General features: G+C 43.9%; 1 protein-coding gene across 6 annotated transcripts in view; it reads left to right on the top strand.

The window, feature by feature from the left end:
• PNPLA7 (patatin like domain 7, lysophospholipase) overlaps nucleotides 1-21,074 on the top strand; it is a 283,100-nt gene that overhangs the window by 110,476 nt on the left and 151,550 nt on the right. For all 6 annotated transcript variants that reach the window (XM_090022996.1, XM_090022991.1, XM_090022990.1 and 3 more), the window contains 2 exons: nucleotides 5,462-5,593; nucleotides 5,820-5,943. In XM_090022996.1, coding sequence (XP_089879122.1) covers nucleotides 5,462-5,593; nucleotides 5,820-5,943 — 256 coding nt within the window. The remainder of the gene's footprint in view (nucleotides 1-5,461; nucleotides 5,594-5,819; nucleotides 5,944-21,074) is intronic.

Genomic DNA, 21,074 nt, shown 5'->3' with positions numbered 1-21,074 from the left:
CTATGAAATATGTCAGGTAGCTGGTAGTTTGCTCTAATTTGGCTTTATGCCACAGCTTTCTTAAGTTATCTTGGTGGTTGACACTGTCAGTTGCTTGGGAAATCTAGAGTCCTCCTCCCCATAACATCTTTGCAGTAAACAGCTGGCAAAAAATGTTCCTCACTGTGTGAATTTCCAGATGGTATTGCTAGGCACAGTGGAGCAGCTGCTTCTACCATTATGACCAAAATCATATGATAGGGTGCTGAGGGGGAAGATGAACAAGCAGACCCACAAAACCGTGGAAAAAAGAACTTGTCAAACACCTCCAGCTGTTACTTGTGCTGTGCAAAGAAGTTGTTATTATGGTACATATAGATTGTGACATTTGGGCAATATTCAAACCCTCAGATGATTCCTTATTCTCCCCTGGGAATTTCAGAAACCATAGCAAAGCCTCTCAACTTTTTCCGCCCCTTGAAGTCAACGTTTAGTACTCACTGATGTTCAGGGAGTTATGCCCCCATTCCAAAAGTCACTTGGATCTGAAAAAAATGCAGATTTTGTATGCATTTCTTTCAGGAGGAGTAGCATTTCCAGAGCATGTGAAAGCATTTTCATTTTTGCATTTTAGATCAGCTGTTAGAGAATATTAACATTCATGAATCCAGGTGTTCAGGAGCTGCTGTTTACTCTGCTAATGTTCTCCCTTTTTATGATTGCTTCTGTTTGCACTTGTATTTGGGCATATCTTTCTTCAGGACACAATTGAAATGCTCTTAAAATTTCCAGTGTACCTGCTGGCCCCTTTGAAGAGAGTTAGTGGATTAGCTTTACCAACATGGTCATATTTGAATTGGTAATAAAAAGGTCATTTCTGAATTGTAGTAGAGTCTCACTATTCTGTAGATTATCGCTACTATTCTGTAGATTTCTGTGGTCTTCTGCTCACAAGAGCAAGCATGACAGAATATTGAGGTTTGAGATTTGTGGGGGAAAAAAACTGGTATAAAACATATATTTTGAAGCGTCATCATTTGGTCAACTACAGTACCAATTTCACAGAAAAACCCGGTCACTTATTTTTCAGGCAAGGTTATTTTTGTAACAGATTTCAGTTCCCCTGCTGCCTGCTGTTTTGCCTGTAAAGCTCTTCAAAACATATTTTAAAACTAGCAAATTACCTGTCATGAAGAGGGGGGTGAGCAGGCACAGAGCACCACCACCGCTGCCCCGTGGTGCCTCTGCTCTGCCTCCGGCCTCGTGCACCTCCAAGGAGCAGGGCCGGGGGAGTCGGGGGTTGTGGGGCACAAAGCCAGCGCTGCCAGCCTCACTCCCCTGCTCCATCCCCGCTGCCCCCCTCTGCCTCCAAGGAGCAAGGCGGCGGGGTGTGAGGCCAGTGCTTCTGGACTCACTCCCCCCTCCTGCTCCAACCTCTCAGTCCTTGCTGGCGTGGTGGCACTCCTCTGTGTGCACCTGTCTGTGCTGAGCACTGATTGGCTACTGAGACAACGAGTCAGAGTGCAAGTACAGCATTCCAGATGGACAGACAGACAGACAAAGGTTTTTATTGTATTAGAATATTAACTAAAGGGAAGGACTTTTAGTGAGAGTGTTTGTGTAGACTCATCCCCCGAACTGTTGATATTTTTTGGTCAGATTTTAAAAAATAATGACCCCCGCACAAAAGTGAACCGTGAAAAACTTCAGCTCAGGAAGTAGAGAGAGAGGGGGAATGAAAGTATTGCTGGAGCCTTATCTTTCCTTATGGCATGTTGTAAGTGTAATTTGTTCACTAAAGACCCTTTGGTGAAAGGTTTTACCTTGACTGCATCATTGTAAATAGTTTAGAAGCAAAGTCCTTCCAATAACTAGAAGGTTAACTTGTCAATGGTTCTGTTTGTTCCCTGGCCATTATTGTCACCTTTAATCTTTACAAGAAGCAATGGGCATATCTAGCCATATGACCTGAAAACTGATGACTTGTGTTCTATGACTGACTTGACATGTCCACCTTGGTCTTTTATATAGGGCCTTTTGTCTGTACATCATAAAGGCTAGGTCCAGTAAGAACATAAGACGTGCCATACAGGGTCAGTCCAATGGTCTGTCTAGCCCATCTCTGACAGTGACAGTGGTAGATGCTATAGAGGGAGTACATTGAATCAGGTATCTCCAGAATGATCTAGCCTCCTATTCAGTACTTTTCCAGGTATCCACCATGTACTGGGTTAATGATGTCATAGGAAACCTCTCCAACCATTCTGTTCAATAGCCATTAATAGCTATAATATTAATAATAATATTGCATAAATTTATCCAATCCCATTTTTAATCTGGCTATGCTATCTGTCGTCACCCCATTCTGTGGCAGTAAATTCCACAAGTTAACTACATATTATATAAAAAAAAGTACTTCCTCTTTAGTTTTAAGTGTCATCTACTAATTTCAGCAGGTGCTCCCTAGTTCTAGGGTTCTGGGACTTGATAAACAACAGTTCCCTGTTCACTTGAACCATACTGTTTATGATTGTATAAATCTCTGTCACATCTTCCTGTCAGCCTTCTCCTGTACAAACTGAAGAGTCCTAGCCGTTTCACTCTTTCCTGGTTATGGTAATTTTTCCACGCCCCTCATCATTTTTGTTAGCTCTCTGTGTACCTTTTCTAATTCTACAATGCCTTTTTTGTTATGTGGGAGCCAGAACAACATATGGTATTCAAGATGTGGGTGCACCATGGATTTGTACAGTGGCATGATGATGCTCTCTGTCTTGGTTTTAGTTCCCTTCTGAATGATGCCCAACGTTTTATTGGCTTTTTTGGTTGCCGCTACACACTGAGCTGACATTTTAAAATAATTATCTACAGTGACTCTAAGGTCTCTTTCCTGAGCCATAATAGCTAGTTCAGAACCCATCATCATGTATGTATAGTTAAGATTATTTTTCCCCAGGTGTGTTACCTTGCAGTTGTTGACATTTGAAATGCATCTGCCTTTTTTTTTTTTTTTTGCCCATTCAACTTGGGGAGATCTTTCTGCAGCATTTTTTCTATCAGCTTGGACTTGACTACCTGGAATAATTTGGTATCATTTCAACTTAGAGATTTCACTGTGAGCCTCCATTTCTAGGTCATTGATGAAAATGGTGAGCAAAATAGGGCCCAGCATAGATCCCTGAGGGACCCCACTTTTGATCTACCTCCTTCCTGAAAGGTGACCATTTAACCCTGTACTTTGCTTTCAGTCTTTTAACCAGCTCTCAGTCCATAAAAGAACCTTCCCTCCAATCCCATGGCAATACAGTTTTTAAAGCCTTTGTTGAGGGACCTTGTCAAATGCTTTTTGGAAATACAAATATATTATGTCAATGGGTTCTCCCTTGCCCACATTCTTGTACACACCATCAGAGAACTCCAGCAAGTTGGCGAGGCAGGATTCCCTTTTATAAAAAACATGTAGACTCTTTCCCAGCAGATCATATTTGTCTGTGTGACTGCTGAGTATATTCTTTATTATAGTTCTATCAACTTGCCAGAGATGGAAGGGAGACTCATTGGTCTGTAGTTCCCAGGATCACCTCTGGAGCCCTATCAGAAGACGAGTATTATGTTGGGAACTGCCAGTAATGGTCCTAGATACTTATTAGTATTCAGTGTATCAATTTGTTTCAGAACTTCCTCTATTGTTACTTCAAAGCAGTCTAGTAGGGTGTGCGGAGTGGGCCAAATTCAATTTGGATTTGGCCTGAACTGGGGACAGTGATTTGATTTGTTGATTTGGATCACTGTCTCCTATCCGATTTGGCTGAATCCGAATCTGAAGATTCAATTTGAAGAATCAGCGATTCAGCCATAGACACAGCTTTAAATGTTTTTTCTACATAGCTTGAGGTACCAGGAATGGCTCGTGAATGCTGTGATGCTGGGGCCCCCACATGCTTGGCAGCAAACCTGGAAGTGGACTGGAAGTACTTCCAGTCCACTTCCGGGTCTGCCACAAATCATGGAGGGGGCCGCCCTGTCCGCCCCCCCCCCCCCCCCCCCCCCCCCCGTTTGCTGATTGGCTGTGGGGGGACCTGAGGTGCCCCCCCAGACCCAGGAGGCACCAGTCACCAGGGGAGGGGGAGTCCCCTGCACACTCCCTGGTGGACCTGGAAGTGGTCCGGAAGTGGTTCTGGTCCATTTCTGAGTCTGCTGGGGAGCCCACCATGGTCCTGTAAGATTTTCCATCTGCCTCACCATCACAGCATTCACTAGCCACCTAGTACCTTGGGGCATATAGAAAAAAAATTAAAGCTGTGTCTATATCCAAATTGCCCAATCTTTCTGAATTTCTCCAAATCTATTTGGAGAGATTAAAGGGTCTCGTGATTCAATTCAGATTCAGAGATTTGGCCACCGAATCATGACGAATCTCTGCTGAATTGAATCAGGGACTGAAGCTTCACACAGCCCTACAGTGTAGCTCTTCAGACCCATCTACTATGTCCAGCCTTTCTTGCTTTACATGCTCTCCAACTAGTCATCTTGCTCACTAAGTTTGGGAGAGTCCAATGTGAAAATGTAAGAATTGGCTTATTCATATCTCTTGGTCAAAATTAAAGTGGAGGAAATTCGTGTTGTGACAGAAACCCAAACGTAGGGACTTGAAGGAATTGTTCTCTCCCAAAACTTAAAATACAGGAGGATCTTTATTTTAATGTAAACATAACTTTTCTGTAAAATTAGGTTCATGATTTGTTTCTTTGGTGAATCTCTCAACAATAAAAATGAGGAAACATCTAATTTATATGTAATACATCACGTTTTATGTTTAAACCAAGGGACATCAGAACTGGCAGGGTCTGGGACTGATGAGCATAACAGTTACTAGCCACCCACAGGAAGGATGGGATAGTTTTGATTCCCTCAGGTTAAATTGTTTGCATCTGCAGGCTTTAATTACACCTGCTGTTACCATAGTTTCTTACAAACCAAGGCCAAAGGGACCATTAGATCATCCTGTCTGTTCTGCTGGAAATCATAGGCCATTAAATTTCACTAAGATACCCTATATTACATCCAAAGCCTTCAGATAGATTAAAGTGTTTCTGTTCTCTAGAGGCTATGCTTTGTACCGCCGACACTGAACAGGGAACACTTTATCACCTGTGTTGCCCCTTTCTTTCTCTTCCTCACTCTCTCTTTAAGAAGTATTATCACACTTCAAATGCAGCAAGATGAAATCTTGGTGAACATTTCATTCTCTCAGGAGAGAGAAGGTTTATTGCACTATGGAAAAAAATATAGCATTAGCACTGAGATGGCCATGGTTATGAAAACTGCATTTTTATTCAGTTTTGGAAACAAAAAAACATTTAAACAGTCTGTTTTATGAACCTCCCCTGTTGTACAGGCAGGAAAAGCATTATACCATGGGGGAAATACCTGTATGTGTGTGGCCCTGAAGCATTTAGATGCCTTTATGTTTACCTTCTAGGATAATGCGGGACCAGCCAGATGTTGTCCTGGGGGTGGCCCATACTGTTGTAAAAAGAATGTCTTCGTTTGTGAGGCAAATTGACTTTGCTCTGGATTGGATGGAAGTCGAAGCTGGACGAGCTGTTTACAGGTGAGATATAAGCAAAGTGGGTGTAATGATGTTCCTAGTACTTTTTTGTAGTACAATAGCCAGAACTCCACCTGACTCTCATTGCAGAGAAAGCCAAGCACTACTTGTTCACATGAGCAAATGCATGGAAATTCTCAATCTTGGAAGGGCCAAGGTGGTGAGATTTTTGGAAACATTTGTTGAGCTTAAACCCCATTAACTCTTCGTGTGGATTGTTCAATTGCAGGCAGGGCGACAAGTCTGATTGTACGTACATTGTGCTGAACGGTCGACTTCGCTCTGTTATCAGGCTGGATGATGGGAAAAAACATCTGACTGGTGAATATGGGCGAGGAGACCTAATTGGAGTGGTAAGAATGAGCTTCAAATCTATTTTTCAGCTTTATTGAAAAATTATAGCTTCAAATGAAATAAAGTGGATAGCCTTTGTTCTGACAACTTAACTGGTCTTGGCTTATGAAAGTGTGGCCATTAGCTGCTCAAAAGTGAAGAATCTACTTTTGCTAGGAAGCTCTGTAGCAGGATAGTACACATGTAGAATGGTTAGGATTTTTTCTAGTTGGTTGCAATACTGTTGTTTTTGTCAGGAATTCAGCATGGGTGTGCATGGTTAAGTAACCTTTTCAAATTGGTGTAACAGTGGTGCTCAACACTTTTGGCCCACAGGCCAGTCTGTGGACTGGATCCAGCTGGTGAACCCAATTCATCCTATTGAGTGGGCACTGTGGGCCTGCATCTGGCTGTGTGGAGAGGGGTAGGGGTCTGGGGTGGCAGTATTAATTGTCACTGCTTCTCTGCCACCAGATTTCCCAACCCATGGGGAGCCCTCTAAGCCAGATGCCAAGGCTCCATGGGCTGGATTTGACCCATGGGCTGGGGCTGAGCACTCCTGGCATGTTGCATCAAACTAACTACTGTCATTCTAAACAATAGGGTATACCTGTATCAGACTTCTCTCCTCCATTCCTCTCTGTTGCTTCCCCTTAGGACCTAGCATAATACCAGAATACAGCTCTGCATTGTGACTGCAAAGGCAGTTTGCTTTTCTAGCTTCAAACAAGGACAGCTCTGAAATGCTGAGGCTGCAACTCAAACCCTGTCCTGTTTTCTCTGGTTATTGAGGGCTAACAGTTCTACCTATAAATAGATGTACTATGCTGACATACCTTTGGGAAGAGTACTAAGTGTGAACTTTTTTGAGAGACAGCATGATCAAAAGATATTACAGTGTATTATTTTGTGCTAGTTACAAGACTTAATTGCAACAAAGGGAACATGAAAACAAACATCTTAATGAAAATTACCCAGTTAGTCCAGGTGCTTTGTAGCTCTTATTACAAAAGCAAGCTAAAAATGCATCTATTTAAGCTCATTCTATTCTAGATATACAGGTTTCCCTCGCATTGTTGTACATGTGTTCCTGAAAAATGGCACATAACTCAAAGTTGCATAAAGCGAGCCTACTGTACAGTGTAACAAATAGGGATCCATTCCAAGACCTCAACTGTACTGACCCCCAGACCCATTTCTACCACTTTTACAAGACAGTTTTGGTACTCGCCAACAGCAGACAGTACACACAAGCATAAGGGTGGTGATGAATGTTACCATAACGGGGATGGCAACTACAGAAATGTGTGTCGCACACAATGAGCAAGGAGCACAGATCCACACAGGAGACTATATTTTGGTGCATGTCTCTCACGCAATGCATCGCATAAAGCAGCTGACTGTGGGCTTCCACCACACCGATCACGTAAGAGTGAATTTACCTTACTTATAATGAATTTTTGGTATAAAAAGGGTCATCGCGTAAGAGCGAATTCACACTTACAGAACCCGCATAAAGTGAGGGAAACCTGTATATGGCTCAGAGGCACAGATTCTGCAAATTGCCTGGTGTTTCTGAGGAGCATAAAAAAAAAAACTTTGCATTATAAGGGTATGTGACCATGTCCACCCAGTCAGATGGGTGGAGAATTGGCTTATGGGATGCACCCAGAGGTTGGTGGTAGATGGGTCATTTTCAACCTGGAAAAATGTGGGTAGTGGAGTTCCCAAAGGTTTGGTCCTTGGACCAGTGCTGTTCAATATCTTCATCAGTGACTTGGATGAGGGCATGGAAAGCACTCTGTCCAAATTCACAGACGACACCAAATGATGGGGCAAAGTAAACACATTGGAGAGCAGGGAGCAGATTCGGGTGGATTTGGACAGATTGGGAAAGTGAGCAGAACAGAATAGGATGCAGTTTAACAAAGATAAGTGCAAAGTGCTCTACCTAGGGGAAAAAAAATCACCAACACACGTACAGGCTGGGAGGTGATTTTCCTAAGCAGCACAGCAGCAGAAAAGGGATCTCAGAGTCCTAGTCAACTCCAAAACAAACATGAGTCGTCAATGTGACAAAGTGATAAATAAACCCAATCGCACTCTTTCATGGATTAAAAGGTGCATCGCAAGCAGGTCCAGGGAGGTGATACTTCCCCTCAATGTGACATTGGTAAAGCCACAGCTGGAGTACTGCATCCAGTTCTGGGCACCGCACTTCAAGAGGGATGTAGATAACTTTGAGAGGATTCAGAGGAGGGTTACTTGTATGGTTAAGGGCCTGCAGGTAAGATCCTATGAGGAGAGACTGAGGGCAAAAGAAGGCTGAGAAGGGATCTTGTGGCCATCTACAAATTCATTGGTGGGGGGGAGGAGGCAGAGCGGGGAACAGCAAGGAATGGGAAATACTGTTTACCAGGGCGCCCCTTGGGGTTACTAGGAACAATGGCCATAAACTGACAGTGCAGATTTAGATTAGACATTAGGAAAAATGTCTTTACAGTGAGGGTTGCCAAAATTGGAATGAGCTTCCAAGGGAAGTGGTGCTCTCCCTTACTTTGGAGGTCTTTAAGAGGAGACTAGACAAGTACCTAGCTGGGATCATCTGATCCCAGCACTCTTTCCTGCCCAGGGCAGTGGGGTTGGACTCGATCTACTGAGGTCCCTTCCGACTCTAACACCTATGAAATCTATCTATGAAATCTGTGTTACCACGTTCCCCTTTCCTCTATCCTCTGTCTTCTACATCTGCAGTAGACGCTTGAATGGCTTGTTATTGGGACAGTGGGACAGCACCAGTAGAAGCACAAATAGTGCAAGGTGACTGGTTGCGATTTTTCCTTGTGTTTGCACTTGTACTATAGTTGTTGGGCCTGTTGCACTTACCTGCGGGATCCTCAGAGAGATGTTGGCTTAGCCCACTGAAACATTACATCTTCTGGGATATGTGAAAACCATCACAGCAGAAGCCAGGCTTTGATTATTCTCCATGTAACTACCATTTCCTAGATTTTGTCTTTGTGGAAGCCAGGATGAATCTTCACCTTTTGCACATAGCTCAGCATAAAATGCTCTTTACTGGAGACTTTGAGAAGCTACCAAGTGACATCTGAGGCAGCTGCCATGGGGTGGTGGATCTATACAATATGTATGAACTCCCAAAGACTGAGAGAAGTTGATCAAAATCTTGTTACATTCTAACCTTAGGAGCAGTTGCCTCCAGGCCAGGGGTGGGCAATTATTTTGGCCCACGGGCCACATAGGGAGTTGTGTTGAGGTGTTGCGGGTTTGGTCGGCATCCCCGCACCCCATCCTGTGCAACAACTCACCAAAACTCCCTATGTAGGATGGGGCTGTGGGCAGACTGGGAGCAGTGTTCAGGAGTGGGAGGCCAAGCTCATGGGATGGGGTCATGAAGTAGAGACAGCGCAAGGTTAGGGCCCAAGGCAAAGCTGCAATCTGCTGCTTGCACGCCCCTGTGCTGGGTGTGGGTTCCACGGGCAGAGGTGTGCAGGGAACAGATTGTGGCTCTGCCCCAGGCCAGCCCTGCACTGTCACAGCCCCAAGATCCCAGGGTCTCCATGGAGACCAACCAGGAGCCACATGGACAGGGCTTTCTGATCGTGTTCACCTGGCAGAGCGCTCTGCCCGAAAAGCTCCCAGGCAGACTCCGTGGAGATCATGGTATCTTGGGACAGTGATGATGCAGGGCTGAGGCACAGCCCCGGTTCAGCGGGCAGAGACATGCACTGAGCACACTGTGGCTTTGCCCTCGCCCTGTGTTGTCACCACCCCAAGATCCCAGGATTTCCCCAGCCCCGCCTGCCCACCCTGCTCCCCAACACAGCTCCTCACTGGCCCACAGCTCCATCTCAACTGTCTGGCCGAATGCCCTGCCTGAATGCGTCTTGCCCCTGGCAGTGGGTGCAGGGTGAATGACCCTGGGTGCTTGGGCAGCAGGTCTGGGTCTGGCAGCAGTGACAGCTGGAAGGAGCTTTCATCACTGCCAGGGCTGCTGGAAAATGGAGTCTGGACAAGGCAGCACCAAGGGCCTCATTGTGGGCCAGGCAGAATCGCTCTGCAGCCTGGATCTGGCCCACAAGACCTATTTTGCTTACCTCTGCTCCAGGCAGTACTTGAGGGTGACCTAATTGGAGAACAGTGCACTTTTGACTGAAGGAACTGCACTGAAGAAGACATTTCACATCCCAGTGTTTTAGTGTTTTGATTCAAGTTCTCTTTCTGTTGAGAAGGCTGTCAACAGCCAACCCAAGCCCCTCCCTTAGAAGGCTGTAATAAAGCATATGCTTATCTTCCTCTTCATCTTGGACATGGTAAAAACCTCATAGTTCAGAAACAATCAAGATTGAGGTCCTTGACTGATTGTACTGGCACAAGGTCTTTGATCTCATGGATAAGTCTTCATCAGATGCAACAGGTGCTACAAAATTAGGAACAGGTTAAATATATTTTCCTCTTCCTTCCAGCACTTGTGGTCTGGAGGGCTGAACATCAAGCTTGTGGCATATGCAGTGCTCCCAAGCTAAAAAATGGAGTTGATTTCCAGCTTCTTGAAAATAGTGAAAAGGGAATGGATGCCTTACACCTTGGAAGTGTTCTTCCCATAATTGAACAGGACCAGTTTTGGCATAACATTTCACACTGGCTCAATTATTTGCTTGTCTCGTTAGAAGGGAAGGGAGGTGATTGTAGTGGATGATCCTGCATGTATTTATTGTAATAGTGCCAAGATTTCCAAGCGCCTAGGCATAGCTAAAGACGCATTTATATCCAAATTGCAAGTCATTTTTCTGGATCCATTTTGTGCCATGAATCATTCAAGGACTTTTGGGACTTTGTGGATGTCATCGACTTCTTTCTGCCCACACTTTTCAGAAGCCACTGACTCATGTTGCCATTTGTTGAATGAGGCTTGATGCTCTGACCATCTTTATAAATCTTCCCCCAGCTTTTTCGATGGAGCACCAAGCATATTGCAACAATTCATTGCAAAGGGCATCAGTAAAAGTTCATTTTTCCTTTATAAAAGGCTTAGTTCATAAAAGGCTTTATAAGAGCCATGTAATCCTTGAAAAAACTGATTACAATCTTGGTTCAGAAAATGAAAGAATTGAAGAATCAAGCAAAAAGAATGGTAAACCAAGAGTCTGAGATGCCCAAGAGCAAACTGACTTGGGTAGTTAAAACAAAGGGGAAAATATGGGATTCTGCAGCACAGGCATTGGTTAAAATGTGGATTATTACAATTTACATATTTGTGCTTAGTGACTTTTTATTCATATGAACGCAGAAAAAAATGTTTTACCATTCAAACTCATTGGAGATGGGCAAGCATTATTATTTCCATTTTAATGGGGTAATTTTGAAACTGGGGGGTGGGGGGCGTGGCTTATCCAGTTTATTAGTTAGCATAGGTGTTGGTTCACAGCTCACTACTCTAGTTGTTAGATCAAGTTCATAGCTATTCACAGGGCCTTGTTACACCTTAGACTGTAAGTCATACAAATGTTGATCAGCATAGTGCTAGCTTGGAGTTTGGAGCAGTTACACCTTCTATTCTAGAAACCTTCTTTGACTGTCCTGCCTCTGCACAGCTGTGACTTGCAACTAGAGCAGTGGTTCCCAACCTTTTTCATACTGCAGACCTGCAAACTCACTAAAAGAATTTTGGCGGATTGGGTATAGAAACAGTCTAATTTACATATTTAAATTTGTACCTGGGTGTGGGTTGGGGCACTGCAGCCTCAGGTACCAGGTGACCCTGCAGGGGAGGGGGCTATGCAGGTGGTGGCCCTGGGGGACCCAGCTGGGGCTGCCTGGGAAAAAGGGGCTGCACTGCCTTCCCTAGGAGCAAGCAGCAGGTCTACCTCCCTGCCCTGGGCATTTCTCTGCCCACATCCCCCCTGCTCCCAGCAGCGCAGAGGCAGATTAAGGTGTACTGGAGCCCTGGGCAAACACAAAATTACGGTGCCCCCGTTGCACTGACCTGCAAGTGCCTGGCTGTGTCTGTGCAGCTGCACACGTACATGGGGCTGGGCCAGGTTAGGCTGGGAGTGTTCCATTGCGCCTCTGTGGGTGAGTGGTGGTGCCGGGAGGGGTGAACTACGGTGGGCTAAGGTGAATTTTGGGGGGCTGTGCCCCCTAAGACTCTCCCTGCAGAGGCACAGCCTGATGTGGCCTCCCAATCCGGCTCCCCCCACCCCAGGCACGGTGCTACATAGCACTCCCATCTGGCACAACCCAGCCCTAGCTTGTCTCATTGAGGGAGGGGTCCTGCTCCTGGCTGCAGGGAAACAAATATGAAAGCTGGGGTTTTAAACTTGGTGCCATTTTTGTCTCCCTGCTGGGAGACAAAAACGCGCCAAGTTTAAAACCCCGCTTTTGCTTTCCTGCTGATGAGGATCTTGAGGCCGGGGCCCTGAATTGGTAGGGGTCCCTGGACTCCTGCCCAGCTGGCCTGTGCGTTAATCTCCCTATGCAGCTATGGGTGGGGTTGGAGGGTCCTGCCCTGACTGGTGTGGGCCCCAGTACCTACTGCATGGGCAGCGCCTTGCCAGGCACAGCCATGGCAGCAGGAGCAGAACAGGGCAAACAGAGCCAGCTGCCTTGCTCCTGGGTCTGCCCCACCACCCAGCTTTAACTCTGCACTGACTGCTGGCAGTGGAAGCTGCTCGCCTGGGCAGACAGATGGGGGTCCAAGTAGGGGGCTCATGCCACAACCCGGCAGCCAACCCTTCTCGGCCCAGTGGTTTGGAACATATGAACGAGAGGGCTCATGAACAGGGAGGTCTCTTCCACCTCTACTTCTCTGTGGTTCGCCTGTCTCACTGGCTGCAGCAACAGCTTTCTAGACTGCGGGGGGAGTGGGGGGAGAGTTGGCGGGGTCCCTCAAGTGAGGCTGAGGGACTCAGTGGAGGCCTGTGCAGGAAGGTCACTGCCTGTCTGGCTTCTGCCTCTGATGGCAGAGCTGTGCTGCCAAGAGCCTGCAAACAGGGAGGCTTAGGATCTGGCTGCCCTGGGGAGATGAGGGGGAAGCTGGGGGAGGATTGCAGGATTGGGTCCCAGCAAAGCAAGCTTGGGTGGGGCAGCAATGATCAGAGCTACCTAGATACCCACTCTATGCCTAGTGCCTAGCAGATCCCATTGCCGAGCTCCCATGTAAAATTCAAACTGTAGAGAACAAGGGGGAAAGGGGAGCTAGTGCCCAGTGCTGGGACTTGGATTTCCCCCTGCCTTCCCAGCCCTCTCTCTTCCCTGATCCCAGTCCACCCTGAGCTTTGGTGTTACCCTGTCTGCAGACACTCTGCCTCTGCCTCTGCCCAGGCTCTCCGGAGCATGCTCCATCCACTCCATGCATTGATCTGGCTTGCTCAGTGCCTTTATAAGGGGATCCATCTTCATTTGCCTGCAGCCAAACAACACTGGGTCCACACCAGTGGACATAGCAGGCACATAGCGTCAGGCCCCACGCACTGACTCCTGCACCATCTGAGCTTCCTTCCTAATGTAGAGATCAGCACACCCGATGGGCTGCCCAGCACTGGTGCTCAGCTACCTCTCCATCCCAGAGACAACTGTGATCAGATTCCAGTCACAGCATTCAGCTGTTTACATGATTTCTAGGGGTGGGAGGTTCCTTCATGGGACCACTTCCCTGCGCTAAGGATGCTCGTTTGTTTGGAACTGATCTGGACCTGTCATAGCTCAAAGGGAGTTCTGAGATTTAATTTAAAGGCCAGTCATGTTGGGAGTAGGGAAAGAAAGCAGCAGCAAAACAATGCCTTGTTTATCTCTCCCTTTTCCAGCTCTCTTTCCCTTGCCCTTCATCAGAAGAATTACACTTGCTACTTCCAGCGCAGAATGAAAAAACCCCATCAGATGGGAAATACTGTTAGCATTAGCAACCAGGGGTGTGAGAACCCATGGAACAGGAGGGTTTGGGAGGTCTCATCCCACAGCATCCTGGGATGCTGAAGGACTTTAGTTTGGGTGGCAGAGCTGTGGGGAATGATGGCACCTTAATGGAACAGGAGCAAGGTTGTATGGATGAGCAATAAACTTGCCCTGGAGTGGTGTACCTTTAAGGCAAATAATGAGTGCTTTAACCCAATATGCAGCCAATTCAGGGGTTAAGAGCTCCAGAAGCCACCTAAAATTACCATATAACAAGGCCCTCATTCTGTCAATGCAGCTCAAACTGGTACCTGCTCTTGAGCTGTGTTTATTCAGTGGTCTGTGAAAAGATCAGAGGCTGTTAAGGTGTCAAGCTTTTGCCACTACTTAAATTGTTATAGTAGTGTTATATGTTAACCGAGCAAGTCATGTAAAGAAAACACATATCCAGATCATTGGAGTTCTCTGCAGAGCAGTGCTGGCTGGTAGCAGTGGTCCAATGGAAGGACACTTCTTTTATTAATGTTATCTCTCTGTGTCGGATGTTGAAACCAGTCTCCTAAAAATTGCATGGCCTAATAAATCTGTTTAAAAAAAGACTGATGATAATGATTTAACTCATTTTAAAGAGTGATCTCATAATTGGTTTAATTTGTACTATTTGCCCAAGAAGGTGCTCTCTAATGAATAGTTCGATCTCTGTTGTTGTTGTTCCACATGAATAGATCTATATCTATCTATCTATCTATCTATCTATCTATCTATCTATCTATAATACACACACACACTTTCTAAGTAAAATAATGCAGCAAAATGTGTGCACACATACATTTCTGCAACAGTACTTCCATTAAGCATGAGGCCTGAGAGCAAGTGATAAGTTATGGTAAAGAGGATGTTAAATTAGCAAATGCTGCAATGAGGCTGATCTACTGTGCATTGAATTTCATTTTCCACTCTAGAAGATATGGATATTGTATCATATTTTAAATCTTGTTACATTTAGAAATGCAGTTATCTCACAAATATTAGCTTGGAAAGATTAAAAAATGTTCAAGCCCAATGATAAGAATCGTTCTGAAATGGATTGTAGTTTCCCTGGTGAATGTAGATAACATTCCTTTTGAAATGTTTTTAAATAAATATTATGAGCCTTTAATTGTTGTGAGGTCCCTGAAGGAAATATGAAGATCAGGTGTTTATTCTTCAAGCTTTTGTTCTTTAACAGTATAAACATTGACACAAGCTCGTTTCCTTTGACAAAAATCACACAAGCAGGTAAGTGTTGAAATGTATGCCTGACAATAGCTTTTGCTTGATGTTTGGAGAGCAAATATTGTTTTGCTAGTTAGGACTTGGGGGGTAAGTGGCATGCTATCTATCAATTAATTAGTAATTTTACAATTTAAATTCATGACATCCTTGCCCCCGTTTTTTTCTTACTTCCGTAAATTTCAAGGTACTGAAAAACTCACATAGTTATGTAAAAATTAATAAAATCCCTGTCAGTGCAAAGTTCATACTTATGAATATGGCATATCATAGGAAAGTGGGACTGGAAAGGACTAAGAAAGTCATCTCGTCTGACCCTTGCTCAGGGGGAAAGTGGCTGATGCCCAAAATGTGGCTAGGGATTTGAGCAAGGTGCTGGAACAATATGGTCCTATTCTTTTCCCTGCTCCATGTCTAATTTTCCATGTAATGCAATAGGCTAATCACAATTAGCATAACACTTATGGTGAATATCATTATTCCATTTTGAAAGTAGGGGATGGGGTTTAGGCAGATTTCAATAATTTGTTGAAGTTTGCCAGCTGAGTTAGCATTAGCACTAGGACTAGAATCCAGGTCCTGATTACCAGGCCTGATTGTAACTGAGGGAGTACTGAGTTGCAGTAATTTAAATCAATTTGTTTTTCTGAGCATCAGTCTCCTAAGCTGTCAACTGGGGATTTGCTTACCTGTTGTTGTGAAGAGTCGAAATGCTATATATTCCAGTTTTTATGTACAATAAATATATTTTTCTCTAATGTATATAGATGAGCAAAATCCAGATACAGTCTGTGGCTACCAGGAGAGTCACTCCAGCCTCATTTCAGTAGCATAATATGGGGTGGGCAAGCACCAATGGTGGCCCACCTGGGGAGTCTATGCTGTGTCAGCAATAGCACCTCCGTGTTGCTGCTGCTGTTGCAGTAGCACCCAGTGCAGCAACTTGGGTGGGCAGACCATTTCACAGCACCAGTGGCCAGGGACTTTGAATCCCAGGACCAGATAAGTTTCCCTCCCTCCCTCTTCCACCAGCTTCTAGCACTCGGTAGTGCTCCTCCCCAGCAGCCCAGGGTGCTATCACTGCTAGTTATGACTGCCTGGTTTGGTGGTATAGGCATATAGCATTTAGTTCTTAGAGATCTGATTTTAATCCAGAGTTTGGCAGTGATTTGTTGTGGGTATGTGAATGGGTCACTTAACTTTTGTGAATGTCATTTGTAAAATCGTATCCGATTAAAAGGCTGCTTGTAAAATGCAGTGGAATAAGGCCTCTTGATGGCAGAGGTTGATAGTAGAAGCCTGGAACCTTTTGGCTTCCAAACTGTAATTTTAATCTAGTAAACTATGATGGTTTATGACTAGTGGCTGCTAGGAGTGTATGAAGTAGGCCCTATTTGATTTGGATTCAAATTTGGCCCGAATCGGGAGAGTGATTCGATTAATTGATTTGGATCACTGTCCTCAGTTCGATTCGGCTGAATCCGAATCTGAAGATTTGATGCTGATTCAGAGACTCAGCGGTTTGGACATGGACATAGCTTTAAATGTTTTTGCTTGTGAATGCTGCAATGCTGGGGTGCCTGGAGAGTCCCACAGGAGTGCGGGGGGCCCCCACACGTGCTTGGCAGCAAACCTGGAAGTGGACCGGAAGTACTTCCTGTCCTGCATCCCTCCGGCGTGGCAATCGGCCTCAGGGGGACCCTAGGTGCCCCCCCCAGACCCAGGAGGCATCAGTCACTGATTCAGGGGTGGCACGAGGCAGGGGCCTCTGCGTGCTCCCCTGTGAACCTGGAAGTGCTTCTTCTGGTCCACTTCTGAGTCTGCTGCCAAGAGTGCTGGGGAGCCCCCCACACTTCTGTGGGACACTTCATCTGCCCCAGCATCACAGCATTCATGAGCCACCTGCTACCTAGAGGTACGTAGAAGAAACATTTGAAGCTGTCTATGTCCAAATCTTCAAATCTTTCCCAATCGATTCAGAGGGTTCCACTTCGATTTGGAGAGATTAAAGGGTCCTCTAATTCAATTTGGATTTGAAGATTTGGCTACCGAATTGGGCCAAATCTCCGCTGAATTGAATCGGGGACTGAAGCTTTACACAGTGCTAGCAGCTACTGCTTTCCCATCCATCTCCTTCAGCTCTTTTAAATTCAGAAGTAAGTTTGTAAGAAAAGTGACTGACTTTTTAAATAATCATCATAATCTGAGGAAGTATTGATACAGTCAGTTGTTTTGACAGAATTTTATCAATTTCAATAAAGTTGAATGTAACTTGTTAAAAAACAAATAACTTCTGTAATAAAAATTTTGCCCAACTCTAGTTTTTTTACAGAGGAGACAGACAGAGGGTCCTTGAAGCAGGAAGAGGATGAGAAAGAAGTGTGGCCTCCCCACTGTGAAAGTGCTTTGAAGCCAGAGAGTAGTGGAACACAGGACTTGAGAGATCCAGCAGAGAGACATGGGGACAGAGAGTTGGAGCAGGCTGCGAAAAGAGGGAGAGACTAGTTGAAAAACATACCTGTGAGAATTCCAAATCATGATGGATTTCTTCAGTGTGAGGCTGAATATTCAAACTGCAGGGTTTCTCTCTAATTGAAATCTCTTCAGTCAGAACAGCATACTCCATTATTCCTACACCTGTTATTGAGATCTTCCTCAAGTTATTGGTGCATCATATTAGAAGTGATGCTCTTTAAGACTGCGGTATCCACATGCATAAATTCCTTTTAAATAACCTAGATGAATACATTCAAGAATTTTTCAGCACCTCAAAGAATGTCTTTTTTTCTCCCTTTGGTTTGCTAGATATTTTTTTGGAATGGTCCTTTTCAGATTAGCAATATGGAGCTTGCCTACCATTTACCTCCTATTACACAGCAACACAAAAATAGGAGTGAAACTTAAAAACACTTTATGATCAGTTTACGCTTTCAACCATAAGCCCTATTCTCTTCCATTACCACCCATGCTACTACATATGGTCTCTTTGATGTTGTTCTTCAAAATGCAGGCTCAGTTCTCCTCAAGGAAGTGAAAGACAGCTCCCATTGACTTTGTTAGTTGTCATGTCAAGCTCAGAGTCTTGACTTAAAAAGATTTGGCTGCTTCTTTATCTGTAACAGAAGAGCTGGACTTTTCTGGTCACTGGGGTAAATTGGCAGGCAGAGAATTGGAGGCGGGGTTGTCAAAAGAAATTTCAAAAGCACATGATGTACTGCATTCCACTATTAATACTGTCCCCACAAATGGCATTTATTTGGTGTCTGACCAGTGGCTCATTCCACGTGTTCATTGCTTTCAACAATGTTGCCTGCCTTCCCCCCACCCCTCTCTCTCATCCATGTCCCACCTTCTTCCTTTGACCCCTTGTGTGGTGCAAACAAGCTAATGTCTTGGTTCCTTTTAAAACCTATTGCACAAAAAGTACTTTTCTGTACTTAATCAGCTTAGCCCACTTACTACTTCACGCACATATGAGCTGAAGAAGTATTTGACAGCAGCTAATTTTTACCCTGGAATAGCATGTTCTCCAGTGTCCTTCATTACTTTTGGCATTGCACTACTTTGGTCAGATTAGGTATACATTACAAGATGTACACTTGTAAACTTGTATCTTTTAAAGCTAGCTTCATGCCCCACCATAATCCACTCAAGATGTGAAAATCCAATTTTTTTTTTTTTACCTGTTTGCTTCAGCCATTTTGTCTCGTGTTTAAATCACTCTGCTGCTTGTATTGGCTTTCAGGGTCTCACAACATGTAGCATGTGTCTATATGTCTCATATTATCTACCTCCTTTAGTGCCCCACTCTCTTTGTCTCCCTGTTCCATCAACAGAGGCCAGCATTGATTTCCTTCCCCTTGTACTTTCACTAGTATCCGTGCTGTCTTTCATACTGCTCATTGTGTTTAGTCCACCCTTTATCTGTAAATCTCTGTAAATCCATCCCCAGACTACTCCCAAATAGCTCCTAAAATCTAATTCTGCTGACCTGCTTAGAAGTAAGGGTAAGAGAAAGATAAGATCATTCGTTTTCCATAAAAAGGAAGTGTGTGTGTGCCTTGCTGCATTACTGTGGAGTCTTTCTCAAATCCTTATCCTTTCTAGCCAAGTCTGCAACTCTTTTTAGCTCTTTGTGACAATCCTTTGTGTTTCAACAGAAGTAGATTGGACTATGTTTTGTATGACATCTAGGACATTTTGGAACACTGATGTACTACAGATAGATTGCGTAAGAAGATATGGGCGCAAACTTAGTGGTAGGAACCTGGACTGTGGGTCGTTTTATTTATCCAGTGTTACAGTATATGGTTTAGAGGGAGCTGTCTGACATCTGCAGCTGAAATAATGTTTTATTGCAAGGCACCTTTCCTAAACACTGAACCAATTGGTCTGTAATAGTGGGAGGTTTTTATATATCTGCTAAAGGGAAGAATACAAGTTCTAGTGTACTATATAAATATTACCAGCACCCTCTCCTTCGTATTTTATCTTCTCTTTAGCTAGGCTTGATGCTACTTTCATTAATCATACTTCTGTATGTGTAAAGTTGCCTGTCCACGCTTTTTGACTGGAGGTCCAGGGAAGGAGACTTGAATTAATGAATTAAGAAAAACCCAAGAAGCTATATCCAAATGTTGCCATTACAACTAGTCCCATCGTTTCTTTGTCTTGTTATCCACTCACTTTGCTTTATATCCAGTAGGTGGTAGTAGTGTGGCTTAAATTAGATCTGTCTTGCCTGAACAAACGGTGTTGTTTTTTTTTTATAAGCCAGTAAGTGGAAGAGAATGTCATGGGAGAGTGAAAGACATCATGAGAGAGAGAGAGAATGTGGAGAGAACAGAATATATTGATAGAAAGGAACAAGAGGTAGAAAGCAAAATGCTTAACAAGCTGGAAGGATTGGTGTGCAAGTACAAACACTGTTTAGCTGACCTTGTGTCAGTTATTCAGCATCTGTAATTCAATAAAGTTGTTAGTGCTCGAGTTAAATTGATCTGATCTACTGGATGAAAAATACAAGATTGATGCTGCATCATGCCGTGTAGGCTCACTTTGTGTGGGTATAAAATGTATATTTAAAAACTCACATAAAAATAAATGATTGACCTGCATACAAGCTACTTCTCAAAATCCATTTTTCCTTCTGTTTATGTTGGCTGTGATTTAGTGAATCACTTAGGTATGTGCTTAAAGCTAAGTACTGGAGTAGTTATATTTACTTCAGTGGTCTCTTCACATTCTTTAAATTCAGTAAATATGTCAGTGCTTTGCTGGATGGGGTCATTATTATAACAACAAAGAATTCAAAGAAATCAGGCCAAATTTTAGAAAAGCCATTTTCTAGCTTTTACTTTAGAAATGGGTTACTTGGAGTAGTAGAAGAATCAAGAATTGGATACCTTTTGACTTCTATTTTTACATTTCTGTAAATGGAGCCCAGCTCATCTTCTCATTTCTTAAAAAGAATACAGTAAAAAATATTTTCTTCTGAGTAAAGAGCGTGTGCGCCAACTTTGAGCATGAAATACCGTTTTATGCTTTTATCTATGTGACAGTTAGCTGCAAAAAGAGGGGAGAATCTACTGTTATGTCGCCTTTTTGCTGTTTTATGTTGGAGATCTGAATAGAGGCTGCTTTTATGCCTGCTAAGTACATACAATTCAATGAAACAAAAAAAATAAATGATGGCTTTTTTATATGTCAGCTTCTATCTTAAATCCAACATTCAGTTCCCTGTTTTAAATCTCACTTTCCCTGAAAGATTCAGTAGCCATCTGCAGAGCAAGTAGATTTATGATATCACATGTAACAAAGAGGGAAGAAACAAGATTTATTTTGGTCAGACTGTAGAATTTGTTTTATAAATGTTTTAATACAATCATTTGACAAATGACTTGGAGAAAAGGTTTTATTAATGATAGAATTTGTATTTAAATATACTCTCTCAAAGGGTGTGAAG

This window comes from Crocodylus siamensis, chromosome 11 (genome assembly GCF_052110815.1).
Source record: "Crocodylus siamensis isolate JL-2025a chromosome 11, ASM5211081v1, whole genome shotgun sequence".
NCBI lineage: Eukaryota > Metazoa > Chordata > Crocodylia > Crocodylidae > Crocodylus > Crocodylus siamensis.
This window is presented reverse-complemented; position numbering and strand designations above follow the sequence as displayed.